The sequence below is a fragment of the Mizuhopecten yessoensis genome, unplaced genomic scaffold, assembly GCF_002113885.1.
Source record: "Mizuhopecten yessoensis strain PY_sf001 unplaced genomic scaffold, ASM211388v2 scaffold7833, whole genome shotgun sequence".
In the NCBI taxonomy this organism is placed as follows: domain Eukaryota; kingdom Metazoa; phylum Mollusca; class Bivalvia; order Pectinida; family Pectinidae; genus Mizuhopecten; species Mizuhopecten yessoensis.
In genome coordinates this window covers 687562-709883 of record NW_018407245.1, presented here as the reverse complement: position 1 = coordinate 709883, position 22322 = coordinate 687562, and the positions used below count along the sequence as shown (strand labels likewise).

The window sequence follows — 22322 nt, the reverse complement described above, 5'->3', positions numbered from 1 at the left end:
AGTATGATTAAGACTTTATCTTGGCGTCTGCTTAAAGAAAATTATTGCTTTCGTCACTGAAATGACTCATGCTCGTTAAAAGTTTTTTTTATCTTAAGTAAGTGTGATAGCGAAATCCTACTTTACCCAAAGGCGATTCCATTCTGACCAATGGCTGTACTTCTTATCGCTGATTGGTGTGTTTACAAACGAGCGCGATATTATGAAGGAGTTTCCCGTAAAAATTGTCATTAGCTCGTGAACTTGCAAACTGGTGCAGTCGTATTTTATTCATATTGAATTTTACATCGCTTTATTCTTCAAATCTTTTATAGCTCTATTTTACATCACTGATAAATATGTTGTCTGCAAACTCTCCAAGAACTACACAAGTATCAACTGCTGCTCTAATGAAGAAAATGCAAATTAACGACGAAAACAAGGTAAGTACTTGACGATGTTGGTGGAAATGGCGCGTCTTGTTTTGAGTTATGAAATTGTTTTAAATATAAGTGATAATTTAAACTAAACTAAACTTTGTTTAATTTCGTAAAATATGATTATTCGACAATATTGACCAGAAAGTATTTTGCTTTGAAAGTTCTTACGGTGCAACCAACAAAGAATGCCCGCCAAAACTATAAGCTGTGTTGTGTAACTAAAATCGGCGTTGTGTAACCAAAAATCGGCGCGCTCTCAATTCAAACGATATTTTCCATGAATAATTTGAACAAGATAAGAGATAAGTTATGTCTAAAGAATTAAAATATCGTATAACAGCATTGAAAGTTATCTCATTATTTGTTCTTGTGCGACGCTGAAAATCTGTATTTTTTAATACTAATAGTTTAAAAAGGGGGGAACTGCATACGTACACGCACAACCAGGAAATTTCTGAATAAAAAAAAAGGTATGAATCGTGTTTTGCAGTAAATTTAAACCCTGTTATAACTTGGAAGAAATGATCTAATTTTTGCACGCTTTGTACGTTTGGTGACTGGCGGGAACATGATTACGTATGCATCCATTGATCATTATAAATATCCATTATTAGATCATCATATTTTCAAGTTGATAGAGTTGCCTGCAAAAAAAGTATCCGCATGATATCTGAAAGTTCTTCTTGCAGATTCGACTCTGACCGTTCATTGTTTATTAAGACTTGTTTTAAAAATGTTTCTTTTAGGTACCAGATGTTCTCAAGTCCAAAGTGCTGGGAGACAGCCAAAAGCAGGTATGTTTTCAGCTCGTAATATTAGATATATATATCCTACTATAAAGTAAAATATTAAATGAATTCTTCGATGAAAAAACTTTATGATTTAGATGCTTTTTATGCCGTCTTAAAGTATGAATTTCATTTTTGAATCGTCAAAATCCAGACGTCTATAAACACCACTTGTTATCACTGATAGTTTTTAAATTATTTAAGTAATTAAGTAGCATTAGGTGAAATTTGCCGGGAAATATGAACGATGTGCTTTTACATGGATAATCGAATATCGAATTGCATCCATAAAATAATATTTGAATGTTTGTAGCTGTCGGATATATTGTTGAATAATGACTAACAAAATGTTTGACATTTTGCAGTAGAGTTCACCTACATGTACTTGGAATAAAGAGTGAAAATTACAGAAAAAGCATGCATGAATTCTGTACGCTATGGCATTGTCAATAGAACCACTTTTCTAGGTATTGTGTAAAACTGTTTAAATTAATTTGTTTTCGTTTTATTTTCTTCCAATTTTCACCGCATACATCAACTAAATAAACCTTTTCACTACTAGAACCTGCAGTCATTTTTACGAAATGGTGTCTAATTTAAAATTTGTTATTGTTTTTCAGAACATCATGACTAAAAAGCCAGTAAGCGAGGTGAGAAAATCCAACTGTTTGACCAAATGTATAATATAGCTAAAGCTTCAAATTTTCATTAGCAATGGTAAAACTACAAAAACTGAAAATTCATATTGTACTGGTGAATTGGGATATTTATATGAATGTTTTTTCACCAATTTAATGATTTTGAAACTACTCTTTCCAAATGCAGTTGTCAAAATTTACATGTAATAATTATATTTTATTTAACGATTACAGCCAGTCAAACAATTGGTCAAACCAGCACCAAGAAGGAAACAAATGAAAGAAGAGCCACTGCTGAAGGACAATCCACGTCGCTTTGTTGTATTTCCCATCAAGTACCACGACATTTGGAAGATGTACAAAAAGGCAGAAGCCTCCTTCTGGACTGCTGAGGAAGTAGATCTGTCCAAAGACATGAACCACTGGGAGAACCTGAAGGACGATGAAAAACATTTCATCTCGCATGTACTTGCATTCTTTGCTGCCAGTGATGGAATTGTCAATGAGAACTTGGTAGGTTTTCAATAGCTGAGCACCACATTCTTATATTTCCAAATTACTGTCTGTCAACATTTTGCAATATTTCCACAGAAACCAAATTGTTATATCTTGACCCTTAGGCGGCTACGCACGGCATATGCCGTTTTGAAAAGTCTGGTTGTCAGTGCTACGCACAGCATTTGCCGTTTCTCTGTCTGTAGGTTTTGATCGGTAGCCAGGAAGTGTAAGGTCGGGTTGTTGCTATACTAAACACGAACGCGTATAGTAGAAGGCTTCTGAGTGGTTGTTTTGTCATTACTTTCGATATTCCCGGCAGTGTACCCTATTTATGAACAAAAGATGTGCGAGGGAATTTCAAATTGAAAAAAAGTCACAAAAATGGCAGACGTGTAGATTGAAGGGATTAATATGATGGTAAATATTTATTCTCCATAGTCACCTACGATGATAATAATACTTCGGCGTAACATAATATGTAACTTTCCAATGAATGTTTTTGTGCCCTACGCAAACATGAAAATATCGGTGGACCGAGGCGCACATGTCGTCTGCAGGTGAGGCAGGATTGAACATTGACATCGATACGTTTTGAGCCGATTTATTTCTTCAAACTTTTTATTGATGATTTAATCATAAACAAGACCGTAGCTAAGATATATCTATATGCCGACTTTGACAGTAAATATATTGAACGACGACCTGAAACCTGTAGCAAATCACATGCAATTCTTGACGAAATCCTGACCTTTTACAGCGTCTTGTATCAAAAATGAAGTTTATAATCTGTTATCATTTGCCAATCACATTTGCGGACAAAAATAATTTCTCTTGCTTAAATCCGATTAATTCAAAGTTTCACCTTTTCTTACCGAAGCAACTTTAGAATTGAAAAGGTTAATATAAACTAGACAACAACGAACAATTTTCATATAACTTTTTTTCACATGACAAATATTTTTCAAGTTATGCAGATTTGAAAAATCAAGTAAACTAATAACTAATTCAGCAGTGGTGTCCCTTTACACAGAAATCAATGTAGCAGCCTAAGGGTTAAAAGTATTTTGAAATGTTTTGTACATTCGAATCCATGTTAATGTTTAAACCTAAATCCTTTACGCCTATGACTGTAGGACTAGGACTCCAAATAGTTTTTTAATATCTCATTTTGTTTGATTTGTAGGTGGAGAGATTCAGCAAAGAAGTTCAAGCAACAGAAGCAAGATGTTTCTACGGATTCCAAATAGCTATGGAGAACATTCACTCTGAAATGTACAGTTTACTTATCGACACATACATCAAGGACCCTGTTCAAAGGTAAGGCATATTGAATTTGGAACATTGGCTAACAGATTATTTGAGCAGAAAGATCTTTATTTTAATAGTACGGTCATCATAAGATAGAAAATGGTAAACATTCAACATTTCATCTGTTTTGATAAAAAAAAAACTAAAATTAAAAATGATATTAAAATAATTATCCAAAACTTTGTTGAAGAATGCAACACTAAATTGTTTTGATGTGACTTTTGAATTATTATTTTCTATATAGAGACTTCCTGTTCAATGCCATTGAGACCATGCCATGTGTCAAAAAGAAGGCTGATTGGGCCATCAACTGGATTGGGGACCAAGATTCCGACTTTGCTGAGAGAGTTATAGCTTTCGCTGCTGTAGAAGGGATTTTCTTCTCTGGTAGCTTTGCTGCCATATTCTGGCTGAAGAAGAGGGGAATTATGCCTGGTCTTACATTCAGCAACGAGTTAATAAGCAGGGATGAGGTAAGTTTATGTGAATGTTTATACAGTCGAAACAACTTTCTGACCGTTCAATTTTCCAAGTTTAAACTTTTTGCTAATTCCTGCTGAAGGATGTAGTTAAATGAATTATTAAAATAAATTACTAGAAGATTAAATAAAGAAAATTTGTAAATAATTGATATTGATATGTAAAAGTAAATATAATTTTGATGTATTTTTCAGGGTCTGCACTGCGACTTTGCCTGTCTCATGTTTGACCACCTTGCAAACAAACCAACACAAGAACGAGTATATGAGATTATTGACGATGCTGTAAAAATTGAGCAGGAATTCCTTACAGACGCTCTTCCAGTCAACTTGATTGGGATGAACTGTGCGTTGATGAGGCAATACATTGAGTTTGTGGCTGACCGACTACTGTTGGAGTTGAAGTGTGACAAGGTACATACCGATAGGTTTTATATTTGCTTATATAGCATCAATTTGCATATCGATATATTTTCTTTACTTATATGACAGAAATATATATGATCACTCAAGATATTCAAACAACCGTTTCATATTTCCCAATACTCGAATAAGAACTGATTTATCGAAAAATGCTTCTTAATTGAAAGCCTTTAATACTATAACAATGTAAGCAAAAGCCTTTTCAGAATTGAAATATTTAATTACCAAATGTCAAATATGCAAGAAATAGGTCTACCAGCCTTTTAAAAAAAGCCCTACTTAACACTTCGCATTTAAATTATTGTATGAGTACATTTTCAGTTTATTTAAGTGTTTGACAGCGTTTAACCTTGTCGGGTTTTTATCTCTCACCTTCACAATTACTTCTTTAATAAAAGTCCATGAATTTTCTATTTTCAGTTGTACAACGTTGAAAACCCATTTGACTTTATGGAGCAGATCTCATTGGAAGGAAAGACCAATTTCTTTGAGAAACGAGTTGGAGAATACCAGAAGATGGGAGTTATGAATGGTGGTTCATCAACGGGCCACTCCTTCTCACTAGACGAAGACTTCTAGAATAAATGTGATGTAATATTCATTGTGATCTCAATACCTCAAGCTATGAAACTGACCAGAACTTTAGTGCAATGAACAAGCCATATTGGTAAAAGACGTTTTACCAAAACAATTATTTTAATTTAATCAAATAATCCATTGTCATATGTCTGTTTCTATTGAAAATTTTATGTATATCTGTATGAATGAATTTTATGAGATTTTAAGTGTAATTTTAAGGTTGAAAGTGAATGTGTATTTTTAGACATGCAAGTTTATGAAGGCGAATGTTTTAGTTTATGAAAGTCAATGTTTTCAGTTTTTTATGATCATTTTAGTAACATCCTCATTTTATCTTTATAAGTTGTGAAATAAAATGATATTGATTTTTATTTTTGTTTGGCTGTTTCCTTTCCAAGTTGAATTGCAACTAGACTTTGATGTTAAAGCAGCATTTCTGTATTAAAAACTTGGCTGGAAGTATTATGGTATGGGGAGTGTCTGTCTGTCCAAACTTTGGTTCATTCAAACCTCGTATGCATGTACATAATACAAAGGATAAGGATGAAGTTTAGCAAAATCTTTGCATAATTAATTGCGATGTGTGCTCTGACCGCTTGACAGTTTTTGCACAAGAACTTTGTCAAATATGATTTGATTCTGATGAAACTTTCTATATATTTTTGGCATTTTGATTTCACCATTGACTGAGATTCCACGCTCGACGCAAATTCAAAGGGGTAGAGCAAATGCAATGTTGATGGAGGTCATAGCCAAACTACTGGGTTAGTTTCTTATCGTCCCAGGCGCGGTCGTCCGTGTGTAACGACCGCAAGACAGGGCGATTCGATTGTCCACTTGTGTAACATATTCAAAACTGCTGTAGAGACTGCGTCGCATACCTTAGGTACTCATGGCTGACCCATTAGTCCTCAAACTGCCAGGAACCGCTTGAGTACAGAGAGAATCATGATTTCTCGTAGACCTTATGTCAGGCCACCTCTGACACCACAGAGGCGGCAAGTTCATGTTGACTGGATGTGCAGACATGGCCCGAATGGGTTTGGGATGTGTCGATTGAGGTGTGTGATGTTCACCAACGAGTCTAGATTCTGTCTGTATCGCTCAGACGGAAGAAAAAAGATGCAGTGAGTGTTTCGCCGACGCATGCATGGTTGAACGCGATAGATTCAGTGGGGCTTCTGTGATGGTTTGGGGAGGCATCTCCCATGGAGTAAAGTCCCCCTTTGTGGTCCTGGATCAAAACCTCAATGCCGTTCGTATAGATACAGAGACCAGATCCTCCAACCACATGTCCTTCCACTTCTCGCAGCATTTTAACAAGAATGGAACAACATTCGCTTAAGGCGAATACATGTTCTCATGAATTCAATGCATAGGAGAATCCGTGCAGGGATTCGTGCAAAAGGTGCCCACACCAGGTACTGAAGTGTCATTTTGTTTTTCGCGGGTTTCCCACTTGAGTAACTACTGATGACACGAGTGACGTCGCACAGACTTTTCTTCTACAGTATTGTAAAGAGTAGACTTGTCCCTTCATATTGATCTAAAATTTTGTACAAATTTCCCAAAATTTCATAGGCTATTGATTGCATAATTTAATTGTGCGTTTCTTTTTTTGTTCAGTATATCTTTACTAATTAAATGGGAAGTGTAAACTCGACACTGAGGGAGTGTTGATTTTATCGGGGAAGGACAAATATTTGATTAGGTGAAAGTATGAGATAATACCAGAAATACAAGATTACGACAGGTTATACTTTAAATCACTTTATTGATATTCTGCTGACAAAGCAAGCAATATGGTAGAAACGACCAATCACATGTATCTTTAGGAAAGTCTCTTAAATACAAATGTATTTTAGGAAAGTACTTTTTGTGAGCATCACAAAAATTCAAGATCAAATATTTACTGAGTGAATGACATCAGACTGGACAATAGGTTGTAACTGAAATGATTTCAAACTAAACAAGTAAACATATGCACATCTCTGCTCGTCCATACTTTGTATTAAGACACCGATTGTGTAACTACAATCGTTTGGCTCAGTACGTACAAAGTTCATATCTTGGCTGAATTTAACACTAATTATAAACATTCTGTTTGTACCAGAAATAAATCATCATTTTTGCAATTTTGCCTCCAATTACAGGAATCAAATTTGAAATCCCTGATTACTAGTCAAATGTTTTACTGAATTAGCTAAATAGGTCTCGCTAGCCGAGTCGGAAATAAATTCTAGCATTTTTCCTACGGTGAAAGTTTTAAAATTCATCCCCAGAATTTCATTTTATGTAATAATCTGCAAAGAGAACAAATCTTGATGAACAGGTCACATTTTAGTGATCCAACTTGGCCTAACATGACATTCTAGTAAGCAAAACTCACCAACATGCGTCTCTTTCTTTTAAGCCTACTAGCCCATCAAACACCGCGATCCTCCAGAGGTTACGCTCACTTGCACTCTCTGCTGAATCGCCTAATTACTAGTGATAACATGATGAACTTCAGGAACACACTGCCAAATTTTTGAGGCACATTCCAAAGGCTATGTACCCGGTATGTACAGGCCTGAACAACTTTGTATTCAGATCTTTTATAGTGCTTTAATTTCATGGAGGCAAAACACTGAAGTTCAAGGTTTTGTAACCGAAACAAATACACAAAGATTTAATTCCGAGCAACATTAGCTATACAGTTTTTCAGAATGTCAACAAATTCTTTGTGTTATTTAATTTACAGTTTAGTTTTCTATTTGAGCGGTGAATACAAAGAAAGCCAAACCTACATGGAATTTACGGCTTTACAGTAATATGAGATGTATGAAAAAACTTAAATTCCAATCGTTTTGTTCGGGTGTCTTGGCCTGAATTATTTTGTGCAGGTTACTTAGATGGAACATGTGGCTGAATGATGTGGCTGAACCACTTCAACTACACAAATGAAAACAGCCATAATCTAATTTCCTGCACGCTCACTTCAGATCACTGAATTTATTTATTTATACAATACACATAACAATCAAATACATGTACCAAACAAAACACAACTACTTTATGATTTTGACTAGCATGAAGCACATTATGAGACAGTACAATTATCACAATAATCCGATTGTAATGCAATCTTGACCAATGAATACAAAATATATCACAATCTATCATCAGACAACACATCATTGAAAACCATGCATAACTGCCATAATCGAAAAACCAATTTCTCTGACAATTTGTGCACCTTTTATCTAAAATATAACGGTCAATGCATTTCATTAAAATGTGAGAATAATGCTTAAGGAAACATAAGATAAACTAGGAGCAAGAAGACAATGAATTCCGTTTTTTCCATTGTTATTTATAGTATAACCTTACAATATTTATAATGTCAACATATTGTGATCCTTTAATACATGTTTTATCAAGGTAAAGATACAATGAAATGCCTGATGATCAGGCACATGGAATATAAATTCACCAAACGTGCAAATGTTTTTTTTCTTGATTAACATTCAAATTTGTGAACAATCATAATTAACATTCAAATTTGTGAACAATCATAATTAACATTCAAATTTGTGAACAATCATAATTAACATTCAAATTTGTGAACAATCATTTATGTATTGTCAATAAATAAACTACCTTAAAACTCCCCCTCAAAATTTCAACAAAATTATATTACATGTTCTTTTAGGCTGGAATGTTCCAATATTGTTCCTCCTTTACTACACAGGAATGTTCCAATATTGTTCCTCCTTTACTACACAGGAATGTTCCAATATTGTTCCTCCTTTACTACACAGGAATGTTCCAATATTGTTCCTCCTTTACATAATTGTTAACTGGGTATTGGAACACGTATACATGCACCATGTAGAGGTGTATACGGTGCCATCTTCACAATATACAATAATAATTGTATAAAAATAGGAATATTGAGACAGTTTCAGTATAGAAGAATATTTGATACGTTAAAGTAAATATCAATTTATATACCGGGTATCCATGATATATTTATTAATACTGTTAAACAATAGTTGTGTTTACAGTGGAAAAGTGGTTTTCTATTAAAATTTACAATTATCTGCAAACAAAGGGAAATAACTCTCTTTTCAACATGTTTTAAAAATCTTACGTAGTTTGAGATAGTTACCTAAATGTGATATAAAGTTTATACTACAAGGTGTATTGTAATTGTATAAACACAGGTTAATCAATTAAACTATCAAAAGCTTAACATTTCATGTGAAAATGACAAAATCATAAAAAAACATGCATAAATAAAACAAGAGGCCTGTATCGCTCACCTGAATATATATTTAAAATAATTGGTATGAAGTAAAGATATAGCACTCCATGGTAGGTGTTGTAAGTACATATGAAATTTCAGAAAGATTCATCCAGCACACTCGCTGTTTATACAAAATCAAGTCCCTTTTGCCCAAGGATGCTCCAGACTAAATTAGGATATATATCCCTTAATCCCTATGGTAGAAGAAGGATTGTAATGGTTTTACCTCTATTTCCCCTATCGGACCCCGCCCCTCAGGTCCAAGGGGGGCCACACCCACCGTTTATACAAAATTGGTTCCCCTTCACCCAAGGATGCTCAACACCAAAAATGGCCCAAATCCTTTCATTCCTGCAGAAGAAGGATTTAAAAAAATAATTTGCTATGTTTCCCCTGTTGGGCCCATCCCCTCAGGCCCCTGGGGTGCCAGACCCAGTTTATACAAAATTGGTTCCCCTTCATCCAAGGATGTTTCAGACCAAATATGGAACAAATCCTTTCTTTCCTACAGAAGAAGAAGGATTTTAAAGAATTTTCTATGTTTCCCCTATTGGGCTCAGCCCTCAGGGGGGCCAGATCCACCTTTTATACAAAATTGGGTCCCCTTCACCCAAGGATGCTTCTTACCAAATATGGAACAAATCCTTTCATTCCTACAGAAGAATAATTTCAAAGAATTTGCTATATTACCCCTATTGGGCCCCGCTCTTTAGCCCCCATGGAGGCCAGACCCACCATTTATACAAAATTTGTTCCCCAAGGATGCTTTTTACCAAATTTGGTCAAAATCGGCTAAGTCGTTCATGATAAGTAGCGTTTTAAAGGAAAAGTTAGACGGACGGACGACAGACGACCAGGTGAGCTAAAAATTGTAAAAGTTGGACTCTGTTTGCCATGGTCTCAAAACACATGATATATCACAATGCAAAAAATTAATAGATGAAGAAAATTACAATGGCTTGAAAAGAGCAAAGCCAAATTTCATTTCCAGTAAGAACTGCACCAGTTCAACTAGTCACAATAAATAGCCATGCACATCACAATGATAGCCATGTTAGTCACAATGATAGCCATGTTAGTCTCAATGATAGCCGTATTAGTCACAATGATACTATACATAGCCGTATTATAAATTAGTCACAATGATAGCCATATTAGTCACAATGATAGCCGTGTTAGTCCCAATGATAGCCGTATTAGTCACAATGATAGCCTTATTAGTCCCAATGATAGCCGTATCAGTCTCAATGATAGCCGTGTTAGTCACAATGATAGCCGTATTAGTCACAATGATAGCCATGTTAGTGTCTGTTACAATAGACTTGTTGCATACCTGTCTAGACTCTCTAACTCACAAGTCTAGGCTGCGGATCAAAATGATTGAATATTTCGACCAGAGCTATTCGATTTATAACATAAGGTCGGACCCAGTAATCTGATGCTGCTTTCAGACGAGCCTTGACAAAGCCTTGCAAGGCCTGCATAAACATTTGCAGGTCCGCCAAGATTTATACCCGAAAATGTTACATTTAAAAACAGACAAACCAGTTGAAACGGATACCTTATCATAAGCTGGCCAATACAGGAAAATATTTCTCTATAAAAGCAGGAATTAATACCTTCCACTGGTAATACTGTATATATAATGCCAGCAAACATTCAGGCAACAATATAAAGCTAACTTTGTATACATAAACTGTATATCACTGTTATCGGTTGACGAAACATTCCGGGTGAAGTGAAATATACAATTTGGATGCATCGTTGTACAGGTGAACAAAACAAAAATCTCACTCAGTCATAGCTTGACAAAGGGACCAGTCGGTCTTAAAATATTGTGACACACTTAATGTGTACATTGTTTGTGTATAAAGTAAAACTTTGATATCATATATTTCTGATGAATATTATTGAATACATTTCCATACCTATATTTATGTCTACAAAGCTTTTTTCTATATTGGCCATATTTTCATGTAATATAACAACTGTAGTGCTCGTTTTGTGAGGACTTGAGGCTTCACAGTGTAGGGTCTTAAACCAATTTTCAGGTAGGAAATTTAATTAACACAGTAAATTCTAGTGTGTGGTCCGATTCCAATCCTTAGCATGGTCTTACCACAGTTAATCTTGCTTGTGGTCTTAATTTTATCCTTAGCATGGTTTACCACAGTGAAATTTGTCATATGGTCTTAATTAAATCCTCGGCATGGTCATACCACAGTGAAATCTGTCATGTGGTCATGGGTTCGAGGCCTAGGTGGGGCAGTTGCGAGGTACTGGCCACAGGTCAGTGTTTTTTCTGCAGGTACTCTGGCTTTCCTCCACCACCAAAACACAGCACGTCCTTAAATGACCATAGCTGTTAATAGGACACAAAACACAAATGAACCAAATCTTATTTGACCCTTACCATGGTCTTACCAGAGTGAAATCTTGCTTGTGACCTTAATTTAATCCTCAGCACAGGCTCATCACAGAAACATTATACTTTGTGACAATGGCAACAAAATTCTTCACAGAGAAAGTATCTTAAAAACAGCACTTTTCTTTTAAAAATAAACACTGACAATAAATACTCATTTAAATAATCTAAACAGGAAACACTTCCTTTAACAACTTCAAAATCTTCATTTGTTGGACAATTAAAATTGTCATCTTCTGTAACGAACATGATCTATAAATCATATTTTAATGTGAAGTAATAAACAGGGGGCGCCAACATATCCAAGTGTTCGTTATTTAGTAACAGAAGTTTTATAAAGACACACATAAATATTGGTGAATCAGATAATAAATTAATGAATAGAACACATGTAAGGTACCATTTAACTTTGGGAACGACAAACGCATCAAGTTTATACGATCATTATATATAGTCATTTTGAAAAATAATGTATGTATAAAATGCACAAATATGCATGTTACACATATTCAACAAGCATCACTGTCGTACTTTATATCACAATAGATCATGTCCATCAGCCTCTGTAGTCAATATCGTCTATCACATAGCGAGATATAGTGCCTGTTCACAGGGAACTCACTAATAAATATAACTCTTTGGATTTCTTTCCTTGAGCATCAGCCTAGCGTCTTGGGTTACCATGGCAATGTCCAGTTGGAATGTCATAATGGCGGCTGAGGTTCGTCGTCATCTTCGCAGCACTTACAGATCTTACACTTACAACAAAGTATGCATGGGGCTGCCAGGAGCAGAAAAGGGGAGGCAACCAGGAGCAGCACACCAAACCCAGCAAATATGCCCACGACCTGAAACAGAATGAGTTAATGTCTAGAACCTTCCAATCATCAATGTAAATTAGTAATTTTGCAAGGGTTGATCTACTGTATTTTCACCCTTTTTCGACTACTGTAATGAAGGTGGATTAATCTTTTATGCAAACAATAGTTAGCAAAATAATATGCATAATAATGAAATGTGAAGGTAATATTAACACTAGATGAAAACGGATTATTCTGGCAAAGGGCGAAAGTTTGATTGCGGGGAAATTTCCAGGAACGTAGTATTTGTATAGGCACTATTCTATCTTTTTCCTTTTTAAAATTTACTTGTCACACAATTTCATGAATGTTAGGAGAGATTATAAATACAAACTTAACACTTATCTAACACTACTGTTTTGTCCCCTCCGATTATAGTTCTAAATGTTAGGCCATCATAGCATTATTAGAGATGGCTTTTGAGATATATGTGGTGTTTGAATTTACCTGTGTCCTGTGCCAGATGACAGATGCTCTAGAGTGTCCTAGTTTGTTCTTACAGGGACCTTTGTCGTAATGTCTCAGCAGAAAATCATCCTGCAAATAGATGGTAAAGCTTTAATGGACATGTAAACTTTTAATCCATCCACGGCAGACAAGCTGAACGTTTGGAAGGTTTGGATACCAACATTGGGTCTTGTTCGCTAAGTAAAGTAAAATGTTTGGAAACACATATATATCCTCCACTCCAACTTTGACGGAAATGAAGCGAATGCAAAGTCTAACCACAGAAACAGATATAAATGTAAAGTCTCACCACAGAAATAGATATAAATGTAAAGTCTCACCACAGAGCTAGATATAAATGCAAAGTCTCACCACAGAATGCAAAGTCTCACCACAGAAATTGATATAAATGTAAAGTCTCACCACAGACATAGATATAAATGCAAAGGCTCATCACAGAAATAGATATAAATGTAAAGTATCACCACAGAAATAGATATGATTGTAAAGACTCACCACAGAAATAGATATAATGCAAAGTCTCACCACAGAGATAGATATAAATGCAAAGTCTCACCACAGAAACAGACATAAATGTAAAGTCTCACCACAGAAAAAGATATAATTGTAAAGTCTCACCACAGAAATAGATATAAATGCAAAGTCTCAAGACAGAAATAGATATAAATGTAATGTCTCACCACAGAAATAGATATAAATGCAAAGTCTCACCACAAAATAGATATAAATGTAAAGTCTCACCACAGACATAGATATAAATGCAAAGTCTCACCACAGAAATAGATATAAATGCAAAGTCTCATCACAGAAATAGATATAAATGTAAAGTCTCACCAAGATCTGACAGATCGAGATGGAGTAGGAGCAGAAAAATCTGACAGATCGAGAGGCCAGATGCATTAAATGCTTCTCTACCACGTTATATTGGTTTGAAAAGAGTTGCTCCTCTAGTAAGCACTCGACACACAAAAGGACCTCTATGGTGATAAATTGAGGGAAACATATAAAGAAATTCTTAAGAAAAAGGAGAAAAATGGATCATGAAATATATTGACAATAAGCGAGGTGGCAAATGAAATAAGGGGCAGTATATCGAAGTTTTACTGTAAACTATATGATGTAAATATGGTTGTTATCTTAAAACCAATTCTTCTGTTCATGAAAGTTTGGGTGGTTTTGATTGAATTAAGTATTAAGGGACCTCTGGTTAAATGACATATTCTGAAGAAAAGGCACTATCATGATTTTGAGGGGAAGAGTACTCAAGCACTGCCTCGAAAACTCAATCTAATGAGTAAATGAGTGTTATGGTTGGAGGGGAGGTAGAGAGAGGCGAGTTTAGCTGTACTAACATCAAGGGAGGCCAGGCAGTACCAGCAGAACACATGTTTACATCTCTTGCACATCATCTGGGCACAACCATCATTTCTCTCTATTGGCACATGACAGACTGGGCATCTTTTGATGCAGGCATCCTCTGCACTGCTGTAGGGTATTCTGTAACACAAATATTTGTCAATTTAATACATATCTATACCACAGTGGTATTCTTAAGTCACTTGTCTAAATGGATTACCACATTAAATAGTGGTATTTTGTAAGTTATTAGTCACCTGTATATACCACAGTAAATAGTGGTAGTCTGTTAACTCATTCACCCCTGAAGACATATTTGAACTTTTCCAATTTAAAGGTTGGAAAAGTTCATGAGGAAATTTCATGGGTAAATGAGTTAAACAGATGTTAGTCACCTGTATATACCACAAATAAGTTGACGTGTTGATTCTTTATAACTACAATTCTTGTGATATTATGATAGATTTATTGTCAAACAAGCCGAAATCAATGTGATGAAAAAGTAGGTTTTTAATGCAGGCTACAAATAGAAATATATTAAAAAAATCAGTCTTATTCCTCTTTTTTTTATAAAGAGCAAAGGTTGGGTGGAAATGTTTTAATATGTTTTGGAAGGAAATACTAAATTCCTTTCACGGTAGTCCGAGTTAATAGAGCACTGAAAAAAGTGACCTACCCAGCATCCTCCAGTCTTCCACTAAGCATCATCTCATCACAGGTTTTGGTCGTGTGCCATCCCGACTTACAAATGGAGCAGAACTTCAGTCCACACTGCAAGTAAACAAGGATAACATTACACAATGGAACTTCAGTCCACACTGCAAGTAAACAATGATTACATTACACGATGGAACTTCAGTCCACACTGCAAGTAAACAATCGTTACATTACACAATGGAACTTCAGTCCACACTGCAAGTAAACAATCGTTACATTATACAATGGAACTTCAGTCCACACTGCAAGTAAACAAAGATTACATTACACGATGGAACTTCAGTCCACACTGCAAGTAATCAACGATAACCTTACACAATGGAACTTCAGTCCACACTGCAAGTAATCAACGATAACATTACACAATGGGACTTCAGTCCACACTGCAAGTAATCAACGATAACCTTACACAATGGAACTTCAGTCCACACTGCAAGTAAACAACCATAACATTACATGATGGAACTTCAGTCCACACTGCAAGTAAACAACGATAACATTACACGATGTAACTTCGGTCCACACTGCAAGTAATCAACGATAACATTGCACGATGTAACTTCAGTCCACACTGCAAGTAATCAACGATAACATTACACAATGGGACTTCAGTCCACACTGCAAGTAATCAACGATAACCTTACACAATGGAACTTCAGTCCACACTGCAAGTAAACAAAGATTACATTACACGATGGAACTTCAGTCCACACTGCAAGTAAACAACGATAACATTACACGATGTAACTTCAGTCCACACTGCAAGTAATCAACGATTACATAACACGATGTAACTTCAGTCCACACTGCAAGTAAACAATGATTACATTACATAATGGAGCTTCAGTCCACACTGCACAATGGAACTTCAGTCCACACTGCAAGTAAACAAAGATTACATTACACGATGGAACTTCAGTCCACACTGCAAGTAATCAACGATTACATAACACGATGTAACTTCAGTCCACACTGCAAGTAATCAACGATTACATAACACGATGTAACTTCAGTCCACACTGCAAGTAAACAATGATTACATTACACAATGGAACTTCAGTCCACACTGCAATTAAACAACGATTACATTACACAATGGAACTGCAGTCCACACTGCAAGTAAACAACGATTACATTACACAATGGAACTTCAGTCCACACTGCAAGTAATCAACGATTACATAACACGATGTAACTTCAGTCCACACTGCAAGTAATCAACGATTACATAACACGATGTAACTTCAGTCCACACTGCAAGTAAACAATGATTACATTACACGATGTAACTTCAGTCCACACTGCAAGTAACCAACGATAACATTACACAATGGAACTTCAGTCCACACTGCAGGTAAACAACGATTACAAATAAAACATGATGGAACTTCAGTCCACACTGCAAGTAATCAACGATAACATTACACAATGGGACTTCAGTCCACACTGCAAGTAATCAACGATAACATTACACAATGTAACTTCAGTCCACACTGCAAGTAATCAACGATAACATTACACAATGGGACTTCAGTCCACACTGCAAGTAATCAACGATAACATTACACAATGGGACTTCAGTCCACACTGCAAGTAATCAACGATAACATTACACAATGGGACTTCAGTCCACACTGCAAGTAATCAACGATAACATTACACAATGGGACTTCAGTCCACACTGCAAGTAATCAACGATAACATTACACAATGTAACTTCAGTCCACACTGCAAGTAATCAACGATTACATAACACGATGTAACTTCAGTCCACACTGCAAGTAAACAATGATTACATTACATAATGGAGCTTCAGTCCACACTGCACAATGGAACTTCAGTCCACACTGCAAGTAAACAACGATTACAATACACGATGGAACTTCAGTCCACACTGCAAGTAATCAACGATAACATTACACAATGGGACTTCAGTCCACACTGCAAGTAATCAACGATAACATTACACAATGGGACTTCAGTCCACACTGCAAGTAATCAACGATAACATTGCACGATGTAACTTCAGTCCACACTGCAAGTAATCAACGATAACATTACACAATGGGACTTCAGTCCACACTGCAAGTAATCAACGATAACCTTACACAATGGAACTTCAGTCCACACTGCAAGTAATCAACGATAACCTTACACAATGGAACTTCAGTCCACACTGCAAGTAAACAATCGTTACATTATACAATGGAACTTCAGTCCACACTGCAAGTAAACAACGATAACATTACACGATGTAACTTCAGTCCACACTGCAAGTAATCAACGATTACATAACACGATGTAACTTCAGTCCACACTGCAAGTAAACAATGATTACACTACACGATGGAACTTCAGTCCACACTGCAAGTAATCAACGATTACATTACACGATGTAACTTCAGTCCACACTGCAAGTAAACAATGATTACATTACATAATGGAGCTTCAGTCCACACTGCACAATGGAACTTCAGTCCACACTGCAAGTAAACAACGATTACAAATAAAACATGATGGAACTTCAGTCCACACCGCAAGAAAACAACAATTACATAACACAACGAAACTTCAGCCAAACTGCAAGTAAACAACATTTATTTCAACTCATTCACTCCTAAAGTCACATTTGAACTTACCAAATCAAAGACCGGGTAAGTCCAGTTTAATTATGTAGGGGTGAATGAGTTAAAACAAAAGAAGTTTAGTCCAAACTGCAATTAAATCACATTTATATTAAAAACAAGAGGCGAAGAACTGTTAACTGGATATTTCAGCAATGGTGGCAATATCTGTTCATTAATAGTAATACACGTATTACAAATGTCTCCCCCTTTGGCCTTTTTGTATATGACATTTAATTCCAATGTCCTGAGAATTCTTCAGAGCAAATTTGGTTGAAACATGATCAGCTGGTCAGGTAGCAGTGTACAGTAGAGGGTTGTGGCCATGGGTGATATTTTTGTTAAATGGCTAACCCCTGTATAATGATATGTAAAAAAAATATAAAAATAAAACTGTACTAAAATTGGTATAAGCATGATGAAGTGGGCTATGTGAGCTTCACATTTGTAAAAAAGAAAGATTTCTTTGGTTCGAGAATAAAATTTTGGCCATAATACGAAAGGGTGCGTACACATGAAAAGATAGCTTTACAGGAGGTAAAATTTTGACAACAGCACACGACGCAAAATTGCAAAAAAGTTTTACAATTTTACTGGGACCCAGATAATTGTGCAACCAGGAAGGTAATCTTTAATTTCAGACAGAGCTTAGGAAAAAAATTACTACTTGCGGGGGTCAAATTTTGGGTTAAAAATAGCATTTTTTGGCATTTTTTGGTAATTTTTGATGTGGTTACCATGGTTTTCACACAAGTGACATACATAGAAAAAAGAGGTTTATACACTTCTCAGTGCTTTATATGTATTTGTAAATGTAATGCAGTTTACAAATATATATACATGTATACATGTGTTGTGTAGGGTAAATCCGCTGTGTTTACATTTCCTCGACATGCGCCTTGTTTATCAGAGTCGGGCCATTTCTACTGTATTCTGCTACCTCAGGAGGAAAAGCAGTGTTATATCATTCATGCCCAATTTACCCTTTTAAGGGTATTGTCTTGAGCCCTAAGGGGAGGTATGTAAAATCTTGTCTTTAACAAAACATTTATTTTCAAGGTTGCAAGGATCGCAAAGATGCTTCGCAGAAAATTTGGTTGAGATAATAGTAAATATGTGTATTTGGTTATGTACCCAGGGCCATTGGACAAGTCCCTAGGGGCAGGGCAATCCTAGTTAGCATCAGAGTAGTTTATACAATGTTAAATCCTCTCTAGCCCAGGGAGGCACCTAACCTTCACAATTTGATGTAAATTCCTTTACTAGAAGAACTTACAAGATTAACCTTTATTAAATTAATCAAAATATACAAATTTTTAGTTTACTCTGGAAGTAATTTGTAAATTTGAGCACAGGTAAGTAATGGTACCAGAAGAATAAAGTACCGGCCGGCAATCCTTGAATTACAGATTCAAAGTTACATGTTGTTGTGGTGAATTGGTGAATTATACCAAACATAAAATACAAAAGGTACCACAATAATAATGAAAGAGTGACATTTGGTGAGCAAGTGAAACTTAAGAACCGTCACCTATGGGCTAACTAATACCCCCCGCATTCCAGCTGCTTGTTGGCCCTGTAGGGGCTAAATAAACAAGGGAAAAAAATATATAGAAAGATCAAGGGTCATGAAAAAGTTTAACCTCAGATGTTGTATCGACAGACCGATGGAAAAAAACCAACACCACTACTGTGACCTTTGACTCAATGACCTCGGAATTTTGTCACAATGTAGCTTGCATCAATGCTACATTTACTCTAAGGTATGCGTATACAAAGTACCTACCATTTCTGCCATAATTAGCCATTTCAGTAACATAATGCATCTGTGACCTTTGACCTCATGACCTTGGAAGTTTGTCACAATATGGCTATGATACTCTAATGTATAGGTGTATACAAAATACCTCCTTTTTCTGAGATAATTAGCCATTTCAGTAACGTAATTCATTCTCGACCTTTGACCTCTGACCCCACAACCTGTCAGTAGAGTAGATTGCATTAATGCCTACAATATTTTAATGTATATGTGAAAACAAAATACCTTCCGTTTCCAAGATATTAAGCCATTTCAGTAACGTAATGCATTCTTGACCTTTGACCCCAAGACCTCGGAAATTTTTCAGTGGAATACGTTTCAGTAATCCCTACAATATTCCAATGTATATGTGTATACAAAATACCTACCGTTTCCGAGATAATTAGCCATTTCAGTCACGTAATGAACCTTCTACAGAAGTCAAGGGCCATAACACTGGTAAATATTGAAGGAACGTAATGGCGTTCTTGATAGCGTTAATAAAACATATCTTTATACATGTAGTAAACAGAGACAATATGTATTCCGAAATACAAAATATCAAAGTAATTGACACATGCACAAAGTGTGGTAAAAATATTATTGTAACTGTTCCTTTTACAGCGATCAAAATCCGTGATAGACAGACAGGTGGTAGAAAAGACTATGAAGATGAAATTACACTAGAACAGATTTACCCGGTAACAAGACAAATCGTGAAACCCCTCGCTACTTTTTAACACAGGGTACAGGTACATAAAATTTACATTTACGTCAAAACATCAGGCATTATAAATATAGACATAATTCCCACGTATAGGATGTACCCAAGGCTGGTGATATTATTTGATACTTTCTTCTGCAACCTATCCAACTCAGCAGTTTACATCAGTTAACTGACAATACGGTACCTGTTTGTCAGTATGATACACAGAGTTTGTCACTAATTAAAGGGTAGGTACTATATATTAAGGTTTACACTTACCCTCCCCTGTTAATCAAATACCTATCATGTTTGGTGTGACTGCTCATACACAGGGAGTGTGACTGTTACCAACCCTCTCCTGTGAAGGTGACATTGGCTCGTGGTCTCCTGTTTATCAAACATGTTACGTTACGAACATGTTATTTTTGTGTAACAATACTTGTCAATAAAATATTTATGTGATCAACATCCTGTAGAGCAATAGACCCCATCTCGGATCATTCTTATGATTGAATATGACCTTCAGTGCTATATAACACAAAAAATTCTCAATGCTATTTTGCAAAATCCAAGTTCTATAACCAGCAAAAATCCTGGTGGTGGTAATAAATGCTAATTCTATTCTAACTTGAACCTGGACGGCCTTTCACTCAGCACTCTACTTGGCAAATATCATCACCCTGAGACTTTTAATTAGTGAGAAGTTGTTTGAAGATTAAATAAAGTTAGTAGCCCCTTCATCGCAGAATGCTACTGGCAATATATCATCATCCTGTGTTTATACAATGTCTAGCCCATTTTTAACATCACAGATTATTATGAAGTGGCAGACCTCATCTAAAGTTCATTTACCAATCTACATTACTTTGCCTTTGTTTTCTTACTTATAATGTGCTTAAGTATGATACCAGGGAATTTTCCTCTGATTTTAGAGGTTTTTCTTTGAAAACTTTGATTTAGGGCCATTTATGCTCATCCACTGTGAGCTAGCAAGTAAAGGAAAACATAAGCTTTACAAGACCTAGCTATATAAACAAACTTCAGATAATAGGTCATTTTATAGCATTAAGTTGGGTTGCAAAACAGATTGACATGTTAAAAGTTGGATGAACAATTTTTATGAAGATATCAGCAGTTTTATTGACTGCGTTAATCTCACCATTAACTATTTTAATAATTGAAGTACAAGTTCAAAATGCATCGAAATTACTAATCAGAAACTTGATGTTTAATTGTGTTTTTTGTGTATCACTTATCAATGGTTGAAATTTAATGGCTATACCATCTTTTAGCGGAATTTTTAAACCTTTATGTTGTTGCATTGGCAAAGAGATGGGCTGCTTTGGAAAAACAACTTTTTTTTCAGTACTGTTGTTTTTACCTTCCTTCTTATATATATATGACCAGATTATGAAAAAGTTATTGTTAGATTTGTATTTACACCTTGTACTCACAAATATCACACAGATCTTCCATCTCTTTACCTACCTCATGTTCATTCAATTACACAATGATATTCTGATTTTATATAACTGTGATAACATTGACATACAAGACATCACTAAACCGTATACATTCAGCCTTGGCATACTAGACACAAAGCAATATATATCACCTGGTCATCAGTCACCTGGTCAGCTGTGATATACTCACAGCTAAGTAATGTTTTAGTCAGTAACAGACATGTCACACCTGGTCATAAGTCTGTGTGAGAGTTTTACTAATATATTATAATACAGATCTTGATATACTCACAGGTAAGTAATGTTTTAGTCAGTAACAGACATGTCACACCTGGTCATAAGTCTGTGTGAGAGTTCTACTAGTATATAGTAGATACATATCTTGATATACTCACAGGTAAGTAATGTTTTAGTCAGTAACAGACATGTCACACCTGGTCATTAGTCTGTGTGAGAGTTCTACTAGTATATAGTAGATACAT

General features: G+C 35.6%; 2 protein-coding genes across 2 annotated transcripts in view; one reads left to right on the top strand and one right to left on the bottom strand.

The window, feature by feature from the left end:
* Window positions 1–224: 224 nt before the first annotated feature.
* On the top strand, window positions 225–5503 carry LOC110454415 (ribonucleoside-diphosphate reductase small chain-like). Its single transcript, XM_021503902.1, has 8 exons — window positions 225–422; window positions 1166–1213; window positions 1828–1857; window positions 2080–2358; window positions 3527–3660; window positions 3896–4124; window positions 4326–4544; window positions 4974–5503. Exons 1-8 carry the CDS (start codon window positions 339–341, stop codon window positions 5130–5132), a joined length of 1182 nt encoding a protein of 393 aa, XP_021359577.1. The 5' UTR covers window positions 225–338; the 3' UTR covers window positions 5133–5503.
* A 4716-nt stretch (window positions 5504–10219) lies between these two features.
* The window catches only part of LOC110454414 (probable E3 ubiquitin-protein ligase RNF144A), a 52595-nt gene continuing 40492 nt past the window's right edge, over window positions 10220–22322 (bottom strand). The window contains exons 7-10 of the mRNA XM_021503901.1: window positions 15209–15303; window positions 14529–14673; window positions 13156–13245; window positions 10220–12696 (exon numbers count right to left, since the gene is read on the bottom strand). Of these exons, the coding sequence (XP_021359576.1) occupies window positions 12553–12696; window positions 13156–13245; window positions 14529–14673; window positions 15209–15303 (474 nt within the window). The 3' untranslated portion in view covers window positions 10220–12552. The remainder of the gene's footprint in view (window positions 12697–13155; window positions 13246–14528; window positions 14674–15208; window positions 15304–22322) is intronic.